Below are 18,077 nucleotides of genomic sequence, written 5' to 3' on the forward strand. Positions count from 1 at the left end.
CAAATGGCGATCAGTCAAAGTGGGCTACTCAGAATTTTGCAGACTGGACATCAGTAAAATATCATTTTTTGATGAATGGAATGACCCTGGAAAAGTGTGAAAATGGATTCGTCAAGGTTTGTAAACTGACACACTTAGAGTATTTTTAGAGGATAATACAGGGGTATAATCCATTCAATCTCACCAATCACAGATCACAAGTTATAATGTCTCGAACAAGGGTCCTGATAAATTTGCAAATGCTGACACCAGTATAACTTTAGAAATTGTGTTTGGAATCGCATTTGAAAATTGATCAAACGGATTCGTCATAAGCTAAAACTCAAAACATAGCAAGTATCTGACGTCTACAATGCAACGCAAAAGGAATTTTACCATTCGGGTCAACTGGTCAAAAGTTATAGCACGTCAAACAGGGCTTCCCGAAAATGTGTGCAAAGTGCAAAAGCATGAAAACAGTAACTGACCAACTTTGAGGGATTCAAAACCTAGTCAAACGAACTCGAAACGACTTGAAATCTGAAACATAGGTTCTCGGGTATGGACACTAGATATTCCCAAAGTGGCAAGTCACAAAACATTCCTGAGTGCGAGATATTCAATGGCAAACAAGGCTTTCTGTCGTTGTTTGACACTAGGGCAGAATTGCAAATTTGACGAATGCTTGAAATAGAACTTCGCCAAACAACTCAAAATCTCAATTTAACTTCACGAAACGCTTAGGCATGCTGAAAGAAAGGTGCTAGAAGCATTAAACACCTTAGGGATCTCAAATGGACAGTCGGGTACAACCAGGCACATATGCATTTTAAAAGCGTTTAAGGGCTTGATTTTCACAATGGTGCTCAAAATTCGGAAGGTAATTTTGAGCGCCAACAGTATCTTTGTATGATATTCTCAAATACCAATTGATGTTAATGTTAGACTATGATGGGACCACAACAATCCACTCTTTGTTTACAATCAATAATGTCTTATATTGGAAGAGTTGAGGGTAGATGTTTGAGGGGTCTTGTTGGTTTAAATAATTACACACTATTTACACTTACATAAGTTTACTTAGGTTAATGCATTATTTTATTATTTCTTAGGTGAGAAACTTAGGAGTTTGTGTACTCTTATGAGTTGTCATGTTGACAACATTGGAATAAGCAACTCTAATTCAGCACATGGTGTCTACAACACTGGAGTTTGCATAATTAATTGAGTTGTCATATAGACAACATAGTTATTCACACTCCTATTTTAGCACATGGTGTCTTCAACATAAATTTGTGTGCCACACCTTTGTAGGCTTATCCTCTCATCATCACACTTACTCTTGTGCTTAATCGAGGATAATCCACACTTGGTGGACATGTGCCTGGTTGTATGACTTATCATGTTGTTGATTTCTAGGCATTCTAGAAGCATTCCAGAGGCCTTTATATATAGGCACTCCTAGTGTACTTACACATTGAATTGAATACATATCGATATTTTGATCATACTCTTTTGGTCTAGTGTTTTGCTTGTGCTTGAGTTTCTTGATCTTGGGTGAATTTTTCCCTAAGGAAAATTCTTATTTGGTATCATAGCTATACCAAATTCTTACACGGTATCAGAGCTTGGGGAGATTCTCTTCACATAGTCATTCGAGACCATCTTGCTTCACCTCTCTAAGGACACCTCGACTCAAATCCAAAGAATCTGCAGATATTGGGAGTGTCTGGAGCCAAAGCAGACCTCACCATTGCGTCCAGAACATCAATTCGATGAAAATTGACTATAAATTTGCCTATATTGGGCCATAGTTGAATTTGAGGCTCTTTTTTTTTGTAAACTGGCACCTAGAGGCCCGATTTGCAGAATGGTATGACCATTTTAGATCTCTAAATTTGAATTTCAGATCTACATATTTTTTCATTTGAATCTCAGCTATTTTTTTCAAATCTGCATTATTTTTCAGAATTTTTTTGGCCATTAGGCTAGTAGGAGATATTTTTTGCAAGCAAAGATTGGAGCTTGCTAGTGCTAATTAGATATTGGCATCATCTTCAAAAGGTCAAAAAAAGACCAAATTGACTTTTGTTTCATCAAAATCAGATATTTGAGGTGAAATCTAGAGTCATTTGATTTTTGGAGGTGCGACGACAACAATTCAGGAAAAAGAATAACACAGGTGATTAAACAACGATATCTCCCTCATATGGACTCCTTTTTTCGAGAAATTTCTTTTTTGTTTTAGGGTAGAATTTCATGATCTACACATTAGTGCAGGTGGTTTGAGATCTATGTTCCTGAAATTTTTTGGAACTCGCAAATCTCGATTTTTGCAACTTCAAATGCTTAGTATAGGCTCATTTAGACTCCAAATTAGGTTCCTTTTTTTTTTAAAGTGCTTAATTTTTTGTCTACTTTCCATATTTGTAATCAGATTATAGGCTTGTGGGGAAGTACTACTTTCAGAAATAGGCCCTAAATTGGCAAGTGGCTATAAAATGTCTGAATCATCCATTAGGGGGGTTTCTTTGATTCACTCTTGCATTTTGGGGGGTGCATACATTTGTTGATCTCGTGGAGGAGTTTGTCACACATGTCGGTGAATTAGACCTCCATTGACAAAAAGGAACTATCACAAATGGAGTGCTTTAATCATTGATCATCTAAGAAGTGACCATAAGGAAGTATTTCCTTATTTATGTTCCAATGAACTAATCTCTAACACTAAAGAAAAACCACCTGTTAATAGACTTTTAGATATCATTATATTGAATATCAGTTCAGATTGTTGGCCTGTCATTAAAAAGCTCATTCACCCTTATGATATGTGGATGGCTCTTTGGAAAGAATATGGAGATCCAATAGCTCCTCCTTTTCCAAAAAACATTCTATCATTAGTCACTTCAGCTATGGTTCCTTCACCTCTAAATGAAATCACACCTCTTGATGCTCTTGTTGCTACTACTAATCTTGTTCCAGCCATAGATTCTTTTGATTTAGTGCAGCAGGAAACACTATGTATTCCTACTTCAGCTTCATGGGGCAACTTCCTTTCACATGTTGTAGGCCTGTTCATGGAGTCTCACATTGAATATGTGGGAGACATCATCAATGATATTCATTTTCTCTTTGTTGAGGTGAATACTTCATCCATAGCCATAGTGATGGGTCTAGCACAACAGGGTACACCCAGTCTTCCAAATCCAGCATCAGTGGATGACTTCTTGACAGATATTTTAGGTTTGTTTGTGGAGTCACACATAGCATATTTGGGAGACATCACTGATGATGTACATCTTCTCTTTGATGAAGAATATCCTTCTTCAGTTGTTGCGAGGGCTCACTTTGACCCTCTTGTCCATTTTCTACATGATCAATCTTCATAGGTTGATATGATTGTGGATCCCTATGTACAACAGTTGCAGGAGGTCTCTTTATCATTTGAGGAGATAGTTGGTTCTTTGGGGCATGTTCTACATCCATCCTTGCTCGATCTGCATATGTTCTTTTATGTAGTATTAGAAGGAGCGACAATCAGTATCGACACAGGGACAGTTGAGTAGGTTTCAAAGGCATCATTAATCATTGGGATTCTTTCTACACATAGGGAAAGCATCTCACCTGTACATCCACCATTGTTTCTTCCAAAGGGGAGGAACATTATTCAACAATCATGGATCAACTTCTACATTGGAGTGGCTATCATTAATCAACACTCTACATTTTGGGGGGGGGGGGGGGGGGGGGGGGTTGGTGGTGGGGCTTTTTCCTCTTATGGGGTTTTGTCCTTCTACTTCTCTTTTGTATATGCTTCATGTATGTTGTAATGGGGGGGGGGGGGGGGGGTCTTGATTACTCCATCCATCCATGCATCTTGTTTTTTCATCTCTCTTTTTCTAGGAGGGTTTTTCCCATGAGGTTTTTCCTCTTTCTCTGCTTTATGAGAGATTGCATTGCATTTGTACATGGGTACCTAACATGGCCTAATAGCCAGGACCCATCATGCATTTTCATCCTTTTGTGAGCTTAAGTGCATTCCCCTAAGTTGCACTTAAGGGGGGGGTGTTGGGGTGAATAATTATTCACTATTTATACTTACTTAAGTTTACTTAGGTTAATGCATTAATTTATTATTTCTTAGGTGAGACCCTTAGGAGTTTGCATACTCTTATGAGTTGTCATGTTGAAAATACTGGAGTAAGCAACTCTAATTCATCACATGGTGTCTACAACACTAGAGTTTGCATAATTAACTGAGTTGTCATATAGACAACACAGTTATTCACACTCCTATTGTAGCACATGATGTCTACAACATAAATTTATGTGCTACACCTTTGTAGGCTTATCCTCTCATCATCACACTTACTCCTGTACTTAATGGAGGATAATCCATGCCTAGTGGACATGTGCCTGGTTGTATGCCTTATCATGTTGCTGATTCTTAGGCATTCTAGAAGCATTCCAAAGGCCTTTATACATAGACACTCCTAGTGTATTTACAAATTGAATTGAATACATATTGATATTTTGATCATACTCTTTTGGTCTATTGTTGTGCTTGTGCTCAAGTTCCTTGATCTTGGGTGAATTTTGCCCTAAGGAAAATTCTTATTTGGTATCATAGCTATATCAAATTCTTAAATGGTATTAGAGCTATACCAAATTCTTACAGGTCTTTTTAATTAAGGACTAACATAGGTTTTCAATATTATGTTGTCATTTCCTTGATCCAAATGTGACAAAACATCCAAGAGAAATGAAGAAATTGTGAGCACTTGACATTCCTTGTTTTCTCTTGACAACTTGTTGTTAATGCACTACAATAAAAAATTTCCTTGCACATATGATTGGAATGCATTGAATAGTGTTTTAGACTAAGACTCTATGAGCCTATTGTTTTCTAGGTAAAGTATCTCTTGTGATTAGTTATTGGTGAATAGGAATTTCTTATAAAAGGGGGATTGAGATCAACCAAGAGATTTGATTGATTTGTCATGTTTCAACTATGACAAGACCATAGATATAAAGGTGAATGCATTAATAACCTTGTGAAACTGGTCCAATAAGGTAGAAATTTCCTATAAGTATGATGATATAACTTGTAAATAATATATAAAAGAAAGTTTCCAATTCCATCAATGGTGACCAATGGTTGAAGGAATAATGGTTTCCTCTTGATATTCAAATTAGGTGAGTGTTGTTACAAAATAAAGAAGGATAATGACTTAGAGTGTAGTTGGAGTTTGTGAATCCTAATATCTCTAAATTAGATTGGTATTAGAGTCCAAAATATCTTTGCAATATAAGTGGTTATATGGGTGAGGCAAGTTAAGGAGAGAACTTTTGAGTAGTGGCCAAGAGACTAGGTAAGCAAGGGTTTACCCAGGTGAGGAAAAAAGATAGAGTACTTGACACACTAACAGAGAGAAGGATTTTGAATGCACAAAATGTTTAGTGTGATTCATAAAAGAAGAAGAAGAAGCAAGAAACATAAAAGAAGAGGAAAGAGGAATACAGAAGGAAGCTAAGGGAAGGATAAAAAGAGAAGATGAATAAGAGAGACAACATGTAATGAGATTAGAAAAGACAAAACAAGAGTTGGAAAAGATCATAGATGATTACATAGAGTGGGTTGGTCAATCATGGTATCTACATATTAGATCACCAAGGATCAAGTGGCCCATAAGGAAGACCATTCATAGAAGAAATAAAAGATGGTAGCACAAGGATTAGAGATACAAATTGAACCTATTATCAAAGCTGAGAAAATAAATAAATGTGATTTCTGTTGTTTTAAGAGTCAATAGACAAACCTGATGATGTTAAAGATGTGGATTTTGTTAATTAGCAAAAAGAAGGTTTGATTAGTGATGGATCTCATGATGAGATTAATGTTGTTAAACAAAAGGTTACTATGATTACTTTTTCTGATCATAAGAGTGATACAAATATTGGTGTACATGACGATGTCCAAGTTTATATGGAGAATCCAATAAATGCTTATCTTAATTCTAGAGGTGTAATTTTCTTTCCTAACTAGTTATATGCAAGTTTGCAAGGATTCTGTAGGGATGACTATGTTGTAGATGCTTTTGATGACATGAACATATAGTTTTAAGATTTGAACCAAGACATTGAATACCACTTTAATGGTAAAGAGTATGACATGCAAGTAATAGAAAGCACCTCTACTTTATTTACAATTTAAATAAATAAAAACATTGTAGAAAGGAATTGGAAGACATAGAAGTACAATGAAGGGGACTTGAATTTTATTATCCTTAGGCGTATGATGTAGGAGCACCCTCAAATTTCTTCAATAAAGTGACTTGGTATAAGTAGGAGTTATATTTTGGTGTAATGAGGCCACTTGGACTATTTACAAAATGTTGATCAATCAAATTGTAAGGCTTCTTAGCCAATTTGTCTCTTATAGTTAGGGCTTGGTTGGTCAAATCATGATCAGGGTTGGACAATGGTCAAAATAGGTGGAATAGATGTAATTAGACCAATTTGTTCCTAATTAATATGTATTAGGATATATTTTCAAATTTTGAGGTCATATTTGAAAGTTGGGTGGAATATTGTCAAATTGTCCTTAAAAGTTGCAACTTTGCAAATGGCAAGAATGTTCCTATTACCAATCAACCAACTTGGGAATCAATTAAAAAACTATAACTAATTATAATGTATTTAAATAACCTATTTAGGTCTAGGGAAACACATTTAAGTAGCTTGCAGAAATAAGGCACCAATAATAATGATGCTTTTATATGCCCATCTCTATATGTTTGTTGATCAAAACTTCATTCCTCATTTGTATTGATTGATTTCTCTTTGTAATCTATTTAGGGATATTTTATAATGAGTTATCTTTCCCTTGAAATATATGGGAGCAATTGTTGTGGATTGAGGTAAGAGATCGAGAGGATTTTCTTAATTGTTATCAAACCCTCTATAATTGAGACACATGCAAGGGTTTCCAAATATATCATGTGTTAACCATTAAAAATTCATTATCCATGGGTATGTTTGAGCACACCGATTATGGATTTCTTGTAAATTTGATTTTACATCATTTGTTTTTCTTAATTGTGAGTAAAATGATGCCCCAATGGGATTGCGACATGCCTTTTATTGATTGTGACATTCAAATACAAGTTTTGAAGAGTTATAGTCATGTTTGAAGTTTTTGGTGATGGAATGCAATTATTGTTGTGGATTGTGCTAAGAGATCAAGAGGATTTTCTTACAATTGTTATCAAAACCTCTATAAATGAGATACACACAAGGGTTTGGAAATAGCTCATGTTTTATCCATTCAAAATTCATGATCCTTGGGATATGAATTTCTTGTGAATTTCGTTCTACATCAAATGCTTTTTTCTTCTTTTTTTTCCTTCCATTTGTGAGTAAAATGATGTGACATGGTTTTTATCATCTGTGACAATCAAATAGAAGTTCTAATGAATTATAGTCACAATTAAAGTTTTTGATGATGAGATGCGATTGGATTGGACATAAAGAAATACAAATTCTCCCTCTAAAAGGTATGTGATGGATTTTTGATGACCTAAGCATTCGATTTCCAACGATCACTATAAAATTGTTATCTAAACCACAATAGTTCTAGGTTTGAGATGTTCTTCCTATATGTAGAAGTGATTCTATGTATTGTAATTGCTATTATAGATATTTTATTAGTAGGAAGGCATTATTGTATAGTAAGAAGAGTCTCAATCATTGTATCTTTGTGTGTACTATTGAAATACCAGTTAAGGTGTCTCAAAAATTGTAATGGGATAGTAATGGTCTAATATTTGTTTGTAATCAGTAATGTCTCACATTAGAAGAGTTGAGGGTAGATGTTTGAGTGGTCATTTGAATTAAGGAATACGATATGATTTCATTATTATGTTGTAATCTCCCCAATCCAAACTATTATGTTGTAATCTCCCTAATCCAAACTGTGTGGTATAACATTTAATAGAAATGAAGAAATTGTGTATACATAATAAACCATATTGTCTCTTGAGAAGTTGTTATTGGTGCATAATTATATTTGTCCTTGCATGTATGATTGGAATAAATTATAAATTAGAGTTCTCAACCTAAGATCTAATTGGTTTGGTTTGTCTGAGGTTTGATAAGATCAAGGATATAAAGGTGAATGTGTCAATAGCCTTGTGACATTAGTCTAACAAGGTTGGAAAGACCTAAAAACATCATGATATGACTTATAAATAATCTATCAAAGAAGGTTTTCCAATTCCATCAATGGTCACTAGCAATTGGAGGCATAGTAGTTCCCTCTTGAGAATTAAATCAAGCAAGTGTTGTTACAAAATAAAGAAGGATATTGAACTAGTGTGTAGTTGGAGCTTTAAATCCTAATAGTTTTGCATCAAGAAAGGAATCAAGGACACATGCTATTCCTAGATCTTCAATATTGTTATGCTTGTTTAAATAGTGGTTAACAAAAGGAAAACACATAGGTATGGACAAGGGATCTTCTTTCTTGCTTGAAAACTTGTCTCCTTGGCCATCATGAGAAAGAAGCTCGTTACAATGGAGAAGATTGCCTTCAAAATGCCTTAGATGCTCGGAGAGATGCTAGATCTTGGATGCTTGCCTTGAAATTTTGAATTCACTTGGCAACTTAATTACTTCTTAGATCTAGATAAAAGATGGATTGATTTTGGATACCAAAATGAGGAGAGATAGGGTGTTTATATACATCAATACACCTTTCAGGATTACAAAAACCTAGGTTGACCATAAGATCTAACTTCCCTTTGAAACACCACAACAAGGATCCAGTTCAAATTTGGGCCCAATCATTGATTGTATTCTTAGGAGAATAAAGGCCTAGGTGTTATGTATCTAGGAAAAAACAATTTTATTTTTTGGGAAGTTAGAAGATAGAGTAGATGCTAGATGAAGGGGAGATTGATAGCGATCAAACATGATATACAAAAAATCTCAAAATTGCCAAAAATGGGACCTAACTGAGCATCCAATTATGTGTGCTAACTTTTTAGGACGGTACAATAGGTAAGGCGATTTACAGCATAGATAACAAGAAACTTACAACACATATTTTCTCTCCACCATGCTTGATGATAAAAATAAAAAACTTGGAAATATAGTTTTTTCAAAGCTTTTTATTTTCACTTTGATTGATGGTCAAGTATATGCCCTAGTGCTCATCGAGCCTAACCACCTCTCACCACATGTAAAATGCTAATGTCCTTAATCAACAATTGCTTTTGGACTTTAAAACATATTTCGATAGCTATCTCCTTTGAAACTATGTAGTAGTGTTTCCTTTTAAGAACAACAAAGAGAAGTATGGATGGAAACAACAACACAGTAAAATGGGAGATTCCAAAAATGAATATGCTAAGACCTCTATTTTAGTGCCTGCCTTGGATATTAGTGCATTTTCTCTCCTATTGTGCATATACAAACCCCTTTTTAATCCTACAATTGTGAAGATGTCCAATAATAGTGTGCTAGAAAAGCATGGTTTTAATATTTATGTAAAGTAATACACAACTTCATTGACAAAAATAACAAATATATAACAAACCTCTCAATAATTCTTGACTTGTAGTCTCTACAATTGTAATTCCCTATAACCGAGTACTCTAAGACCATGTTTTGCCAACCCTACTATCAAGAAGTTGTGCATTCTCTTGCATTAGAATATGTGATGAACTTACAAACCATTTGCAACCCCAATTACAACATTGTAAACTTTAAACTAATAGTCTAAATAGAAAATATGCAACTTTAAATGATGCACACAACATACAACAAAAATGTTGAAATTCAAATTGAATTGTGGTTGACTATTAACAATGAATTAAATCACTCTTTAATGCTAAGCCTATTATTATGAAGTACCTATTTCAATACATAAAATAAAGTTGGGCAAAGACTACTTGGTGTTTAAGATTACCTAGTTCAAACAATATTCCTTGATACCTGTTTGGAGGATAGCTAAGTCGAGATATATGGTGTATCTGCGCTAAATTCTTGCTTATATGGGTGTGGAGGCATGGTGCTTCCCTCCAGCTTTCTGCAAGAATGCCAACTCTCTCGTACAAAACAGCTTAACTCCACCGTTTTATTAATCTTGCGAGCAAGAGTAATTTACAGAGCTTGTGGAACCAATTCATCCAATCCAGAGGCCATCAATATCGACAACCCTAGCTTTAAAGTTGAAAATCCCTCGACCCTATCTTTCAAACAACGCCACAGGGAAGCATTGTTAAGAAACCTTCTCACTGCCCGAAGAAAACCACCATTCTTGGAGTGTGCTTTGCAGATATGTAAGATCCTTAACCGTGGCCCATGGTCTCCACACCTTCAAAATGAGCTTGAACAGTTAAATATTGACTTAAATCCATACACTGTAAATCAGGTCTTGAAGATACAGAACAATGTGGACATGGCCTTTGAGTTTTTTGCGTGGGCCAAGTCACGAAATTCATATAAACACGATTATTTTACTTATATGAGCATCGTTAAAATACTAGTCCACGGGCGTCGCTTTGATTTATTGTCTCAGGTCGTGGAAGACATAGATAGTGCTGGATTTCGGATTCACAGGTCCCTTTTCAAGATTCTTATTGACGGCTATGTCCGGGCTGGATTTGTAGAAAATGCCATTGAGATTTTTCATTGGATGTTAAGTTCAGATTGTGTGAAATTTGGCATTGATTATAGTCGATTTATAGATCTCCTCATCCGGAGCGGCCGCCTGGAGTTGGCCAAGAAGATTTACTTGCAAACGGTGAAAAATGGCTTTTCATTGATTGATTCTACTTATTCCAGTTTTATCCGGGCGCTCTGTGAAGCAAATGATTTGAGGTTTGCTTGCGAGCTGTATGATTTCTTGTCCAGGCGAGGGCATGTATTGAGCATTTATGCATATAATATATTTATTCATTGTCTGTGTAAGGAAAATAGAATAGACAAGGCGCTTGAAATTTTGGACAAAATGGAAGAGAATGGATGCAAACCTGACGTTGTAACTTATACCACTTTAATTGATGGTTTGTGCAAGGCCGGCCGAGTGAAGGGCGCAAGCCAGGTTTGGAATAAAATGGCCGAACATGGATGCCCGCCGGATGCAATAGCCTGTGGAGCATTAATACTTGGTCTTTGTGGGTTAGGAAAAATCGATACGGCCTATAATTTGTTTATGATAATGAGCAAGAATATAGCTTTCGACAGTTGTGTATATAATGCCCTAATTGGAGGGTTTTGTAAAGCCGGCAAAGGATCCAAAGCACAGATTATTGCAACCTTTATGGAGAGGAATGGTTGCGCTCCTGATGTGGTCACTTATAATACTTTGATCAACTATCACTGCAAAGAGGGGAAATTGTATGAAGCCGAGAGGCTGATTCGTAAGATGATAGATAAGGGGATTGCTCCTACCAGCTATAGTTACAACGAGCTAATTGATGGTTTGTGCAGGGCTGGCAAATTGTATAAAGCCTCTAGACTTCTCTTTCAAACGATGGAGGCAGCTGGTTTAAGCAATGTTGTTTCTTACAACACGCTTATTAATGGGCTTTGCAAGCTTAGAAGGACCGGCACAGCTTACAAGCTGGTAAAAAGTGAAATGCCGCAGAAAGGTATTGATCCAGATATTGTTACCTACACTACACTGGTAAATGGGTTTTTTGAGGAAGGTATTCCCGACCTTGCAGAGGAGCTTTTCCATGAGATGATCAGAGAGGGTTTAACGCCTGATGCCATTTCATGTACTGTTGTGATTGATCACTTATGCAGGCTAGATAGGGTTGATGAGGCTCGTGATATGTTTATTGATATGGTGACAGAGGGCTGTCGTCCTGATGTAGTTTCCTATAATTCTTTGATCTACGGTCTTTGCAAGGCATTTAGAGCAACTGAGGCTGTTGAACTTTTTGAACAAATGACTGAGAATGGTTGCAATCCTGATGAGCATACCTATAGCCTGCTCATCAGGGGTCTATGCGGAGAAGGGAACTGGAACATAGCTTGTAAACTCTGGGAAGAAATGATGGAGAAGGGCTATCCGCTGGACTCAAGCACTCGGGAAATTTTGGCGGATGCTGTACGAAAGAGAAACATGCTGGGAGGAATCAAAAGCAAAGGTATTATAATTTAGGATTTGCCATTTCTTTTTTGTAGAACTGCACACGCGGAAGTGGATTTTCGCTCAAATGACAACTATTTAATGTTTATTTATCTTCTACAATCTGTCATTTCTATATATATTTTCTTCTCCTTGCAGTTCTTAGAAGGACCTAAGTTGGAATGTAGAAAGAATGTTATTCCATCTTTCGCCAATTCCAAATCAATGATTTTTCAGAGGCAAGGGGCTTTCTGACATGCATTAGATGACAGAAGATTGATGGCCATGTCTTGCAACATATGAATCGCTAGTACCATCAATCAGGTTTGGATTTTCCCCTTAGATGCATTTCATTCTTCCATATTACAAATTTGTCATCGAATTTGTCTTAACTTTGATTTCAGTACTTGTTTAATTGGAAAATTCAAAGATATTTTCTGAAGCTTCTTTTGACTTCTATTTGTTGCAGATGAGCGTATGATTAAGAAAGAGTTTGCCAGGTTGATTACATTCTTGAAGGGGATGGCTGGTCGTGTGGTTTTTGTATCAGACCTGTGATGCTTGTATCCAAAGGCAGTTTGAATACAAGTAGGCTTACTTCCAAACATGCTTATAAGCCTCGTATTCCTGCCTTTTTATATCTTTTTTTAATTTTCTTATATCCTGTGCTATAATAGGAATTTATTTTGTTGGACGTTAGTATTTTACCATCATTTCATCCATAAGGATGAACTTGTCCATCACATAAATACTGCACAACTTCTCATATGATTGGACAGCTGATCATGTATATCTTTCTCCTTTGTTGGGTTGGTGTTGAACTTCTCAAGCTGTATATGGTAGCCCTTGCTTGAGCCTTTTGCAGTCCAACATCCATCCGAGGTCAACCCAGCATACTTGACTTAGTAGAAATTGACAAACTATTGACACTACCTCGATCCACACTGACCATGGCACTCATTAGTTCTTCTGAATTATGATATCGGGGTAATAATCAGACCAAGGAAAGTGGCACATCTTTTCACAGCTCCAAAATCTGTTTCTGGCATCTGCAAGTGGCTGCACAATAAATGGGGATCATTTCTCTTCTAGAAAGAGGAAATGATTTCAAGTATAAGCACCTCGTGTGGATGTGCAGATTTCCAAGGTAGATTAACAACTCTTCTGACTTCGCAGTTTGCAAAACTTTACACCTTTCATTAAGATAGTATGAAGCACATTAGCATATTGGGCTGCATATGCACTTCAAGATGAACCTGCATCATCGACAACACTTCATCGTCCACATCCAGCAAGGACCAAGGAAACTGAAGCAGTTAGAATACAAACAGCCTCTGTAACTGTCCGATCTTATAAACAAATTGGAGATATATTTTACTCTCTCCTCCTTAATTTTCGAGAAGATTGAGAAATAGATACAAAGGCAAGCAAAATACCATTAATGTAAAACATTCTCTTTTAAGCAATTTTCTGTGAGGATTTGAACCATGTGAATAGCATACCTTGGTCTCTAATTCCAGCAGCATAGCCTATGTAACATAACTTATTCATGATGAATATAGGAGATTTATCTTACTCATCATCGTTTCTCTTGAATGTGTGATGGTGCTTCGGCACCTTTATATTGCGCCTGGCTAAAATCATGAACATACCCACTTTAATTCTCATTTCCTATTCCCCAGCTGGTAATTTTGAATATTGGTATTTCAATTTAAATAATTTATTGTTAAATTATAAGTAGTTACTATAAGATTTCCTCAAAATTTCACCTTTTTAATCCCCTAGTCCACATTAATTCAAATTCTGTAATGGCCCTATTTGTATGCCTCCATTAGTGTCAATACCAGCTCGCAAGATTGGCCTATTAGTGGGGTCCCATAGGCCAATGAGATGGATAGGGAATCCTTTCAGGGGGGATATGACAGCATTTTGGCCTTGGAGAGCCAGCTTGGTGGGTTTTTGACAGTCTCTTAGATTTTTGGTGAAATCCCTATCTTCAAGGGATGAAATGGGAGTCAGCAGGGATATACCAGAGGGCTTCTGGGATCATCTTGGATGTTTCTGGCACATTTTCTATTTTATAGGAGTATACCTAAATTTTTAGGGTTGAACTGCCATGTAGCTCACAGTGACCATATAACATCAGTGGACAGCCTTCTTCAGACAGAACTGAATTTGGATGTCAGACTTGTGAGATATGGAATTTTGAGGAATAATTTAATAATTATTATGTTTTGGGGATTAATAAAATAATAATAAAGTGATTATTATAATCACTTATTATATAATAAAATTTTATATTAGTGGCCCAGCTCCCTAGGCATTTAATTGAGTTATAACTTAAAAGGAGGCCAAATTTGTAATGAGTAATGGCCCCTCTTGAAGTTAAACTAGGAGGGGATTAAAATATTATTTTGTATCAAAAGTGGGGAAAAAGAAACCCTAATTCAAAAATGCTCTTGGAGGGAAAATTGGAAAAGCACAAAATGAAGTTTTGGAGGTTGTTTTGGATCTAGAGGTCACTTTTGATATCAGCTTGAGGAGAGAGCCTTGTTGCAGGGTTTTTTCATCAGATCTGCCTAATTGAGAATGAAAACTTTCAATTAGATATCTGTCTGCAGATGTACAACATCAGCCAAGGGGGGATTACAGAGATGAGCTTCAATCAGATCGTATTTGAGGGAGAAATTAATAGTTCTGTGTATGAGGGAGAAATTAATAGTTCTCAGTCAATTAGATGAAAGAATTACTGAGTTGCAGACTGTGGTATGATTCATAGGTGCAGATTTGAACCCCTGTAGGCGTCTAGGAGTTGTACAGTACCAGTGAGGAGACAACAAACTCAGAATTGCTGTTTTGCGTGGGTAGAATTGATTTACCAGGAGAGATTTAGTAGAATTTATCTCAGCTACATAAGATCGGGTTATCTGGGGAAGGTTGCAGGTTGGATCTGGAAAGAAATTGAAAGAAAAAGCACATATCCATGCTGTCCCAGCTACAGGCACTCAGATTGGTCTCCAGAAACTGCTTTCAGTCGTCTATTATCTCCAGTAATCAGTCCCAGGCAGACAGCACAGCAGATTGGTAGGAAATTGCCTTGTGTCTGGATGAAATCAACTAAGCTGAAGTATTCACCTGGTACAGCTTGTATACAATTTACTTTCCAGTATTACGACATAGACATTGAAATTCAGAATTCAAATAAAGGAATTTTATTGTTCATTTAGAGAAATTGCATCTGTTTTCAGATTGGTTCCATTGTACTTTATCAACTTCCAAAAACAAAACAAATTGAGGAAAAATTCGAAAACCAGAAAAAACATAAGCAAAAAAATTACAAAAGCCCAATTTGCAGGTCAAAGCCAGATCAGTTCAAAAAACGCGAATAGGGGTGGTACTCTACAATGTTATCAGAGCACAGTTATTCCTGCCATCCTCTGTGTACATCAGAGACTCTGGATTTAATGAAGGTTTCATATGATAAAAATTAGAGAGAAGTAATTAGTATGTTTGAGGCATATTATACACTTACCCAGGTTACTAAGAAAGAATTGCCTTTCAATGGCTTTGTGAAAAACCATCCAAGATTGTGTTACAAGACCGAGTTCACGAAGAGAGAGTACTATATGATAGCCCTTGATCCAATTTCCTGCCAAAAAGAAGAAAAAATAATGGCTGAGGTTATGCATGATGAGTTCCTTGACATTGCTAGTGACAGTATTGAATACATTCTTGAGCAGGGCACAGGCATGCAGGTTAGCACAGCTAGAGTTGTTCCTATCCCGAAGGGTAACTTGATGCAGGATGGTGTCTTTGATAACTTGACCCATTAGTACACCATGGGAAGCAATGATGGGGGCGAACAAGATAGTTTGGACAGTGATGGAGTATCTATGGATGACAATGTCAATTTTTATCCTTACCAGTAGCCCCAGGTCACCTTTTCTACAGAATCAAAGCAGGGAATTCTTCTATAACCTGTGGTTCAGGTTGGATGATGAGGAGTCATATGATAACCCATTGTTTGGGATGGGAGTTGAAAAGACTCATTGGAATCTGCTTTATGAATTTGAATATGGAATGCCATTTAGCTTCAGCAATACATTTGTTGAACAAGAAGTTTTGGTTCAGAAGTTCTGTCAGTGGAGCAATCAGCAATTTTGCACTTGGGATCCAGTGATGGACTTTACACATGTCAAGAATTCTGCTAACTATGGACCTACCCATGACTTCACTATAGATCCTACTTATCCTTCACATTTTGGTTTGATGGGTTGTGTAAATATCAGTGCTGATGTAAAAAGGATGGGACAATGGTGTTATAACAATTGTGAATTTTATGACAATAGGTGTACTTATTATCACCATGTGAAGACAACCTTGTTACATGAAGGTGATGTCACTCTAGGATCCTCTTATGTTGGCTCTCAAGTATTGGATGATAAACACAAGGAGGACAATAGGGGTTCAATTCATGAAGGCATGGACAAAAAGGTTGAAATCAGTATCCACCTTCTTTGCCTGGACAATTGCAGTATATTACTTCTTTCTAATGACATGGTAGCCTTTAATTCAAGGGAAATGTGCGATATAGTTCCCACCTTGGCTGGTGCTCAAGACACAAGCACTGGGTACAACCAATTAGATGATACGTTATACTATAGCACATATTTGAAATACTCTGGAGTTGCTGCTATAGGACAGTCCCAAAGGTTAGATGACAGCTGGCTTAGGAAGGCATGAACCAATCTGTTGGCACGACAGGTTAAATTTCATTGTCAACACATCATCCCATGATGATAAGCAAAATTTGTCTAGTGTTGAAGAAGCAGTTGAAATTGTACCATTTTCTGAGGATGATAATGATGTTTGGGATGGCATTTTTTGTGGACCAGTCACTTGACAATTGCTTTTGGTTGGCAATGGGAAAGTCTATAGTACACTGTCAGGTTGAACACCTTCTCTTTATGATATGGCATTGTTAGGTTGGGAGACTCGTTTTAGTTTTAGCACTCAATGCAGCAACGAGGAAGGTGTTTGAGGACATTATGGGCAGTGTTAGTGTTTTTCTTCATCTTCATGAGATCACAAGCCCTAGACGTTGAGGGATGTATGGGGAAGAGCCTATAATTGTAAGCTCTCAAAGGTCAAGTGTTGAGCATGAACCCTTCGGTGGTGACACTTTTAGTGAATACATGATTCAAATATGTGACAACTATCCTGACTTTTATGACAACAGCCATACATCTTTTCATAATGATTTGGTAACAACCTTGTTACATGGAGTTGATGACTCCTACACAGGATATGTAGCCGCTCTATCCCATAGATTGGGTATGCATACCATGGAGACTCTTGCTTTTGGCTCCTATACTTTGGAGACTACAGTAGCTCGTGAGTTGGGTATGGGGTTGTTGCTGCAATTTATGACCAGGGAACAATAATGTGTGCATTGCGGTCAGACTGTGGCTTCTGCTTTGTTATTAAGGAATATGTATTGACTGATCACTAAGAGGTCCCTTGGTACTTGGGTGTCTGGGTCATGGAGGCTACAGGCCACAGGGATTCAAGAGTTAGTTGACATATTCCTATGAAGACATTCTCATTGTCAGGCATGATATTTTGTCTTTGGCAGAGTGTGTAGAGGACTTTGCATGTCCATCCGTGAGCAGTACTACCCCCCCTGGAGTTGTAGGTGGTGTGAGTGTTGTATTTCATCATGATAGACATGTTGGGATAATGTTGCTTCCACTTGACAGGCCTTATTGGTTGCAGAGGTTGTTGGGATATGATGACATGGTAGCTTATCTTAAGCTACTAGCAGTTATTGGTGGTGGCTTCACATTAGGACTTGTCATTTCTTTAGATCCTAGTACGCTATTGGCAGTTGTTTGGTTTGAGTAAGAGGCCAGCCTTATCAGTCCTTTTCATACCAGTAAATCATGATAGACTTAAT

The 18,077-nt window shown here is 36.8% G+C and overlaps 1 protein-coding gene across 5 annotated transcripts in view; it reads left to right on the forward strand.

The window, feature by feature from the left end:
• The first annotated feature begins 9,961 nt into the window (after nucleotides 1-9,961).
• LOC149556792 (uncharacterized) overlaps nucleotides 9,962-18,077 on the forward strand; it is a 59,374-nt gene continuing 51,258 nt past the window's right edge. For all 5 annotated transcript variants that reach the window (XM_089831326.1, XM_089831327.1, XM_089831328.1 and 2 more), the window contains exons 1-3: nucleotides 9,962-12,140; nucleotides 12,281-12,445; nucleotides 12,591-12,709. In XM_089831326.1, coding sequence (XP_089687452.1) covers nucleotides 10,049-12,140; nucleotides 12,281-12,297 — 2,109 coding nt within the window. In that variant the 5' untranslated portion in view covers nucleotides 9,962-10,048 and the 3' untranslated portion in view covers nucleotides 12,298-12,445; nucleotides 12,591-12,709. The remainder of the gene's footprint in view (nucleotides 12,141-12,280; nucleotides 12,446-12,590; nucleotides 12,710-18,077) is intronic.

This window comes from Cupressus sempervirens, chromosome 5 (genome assembly GCF_028749045.1).
Source record: "Cupressus sempervirens isolate cs-2001-9-10 chromosome 5, ASM2874904v1, whole genome shotgun sequence".
NCBI lineage: Eukaryota > Viridiplantae > Streptophyta > Pinopsida > Cupressales > Cupressaceae > Cupressus > Cupressus sempervirens.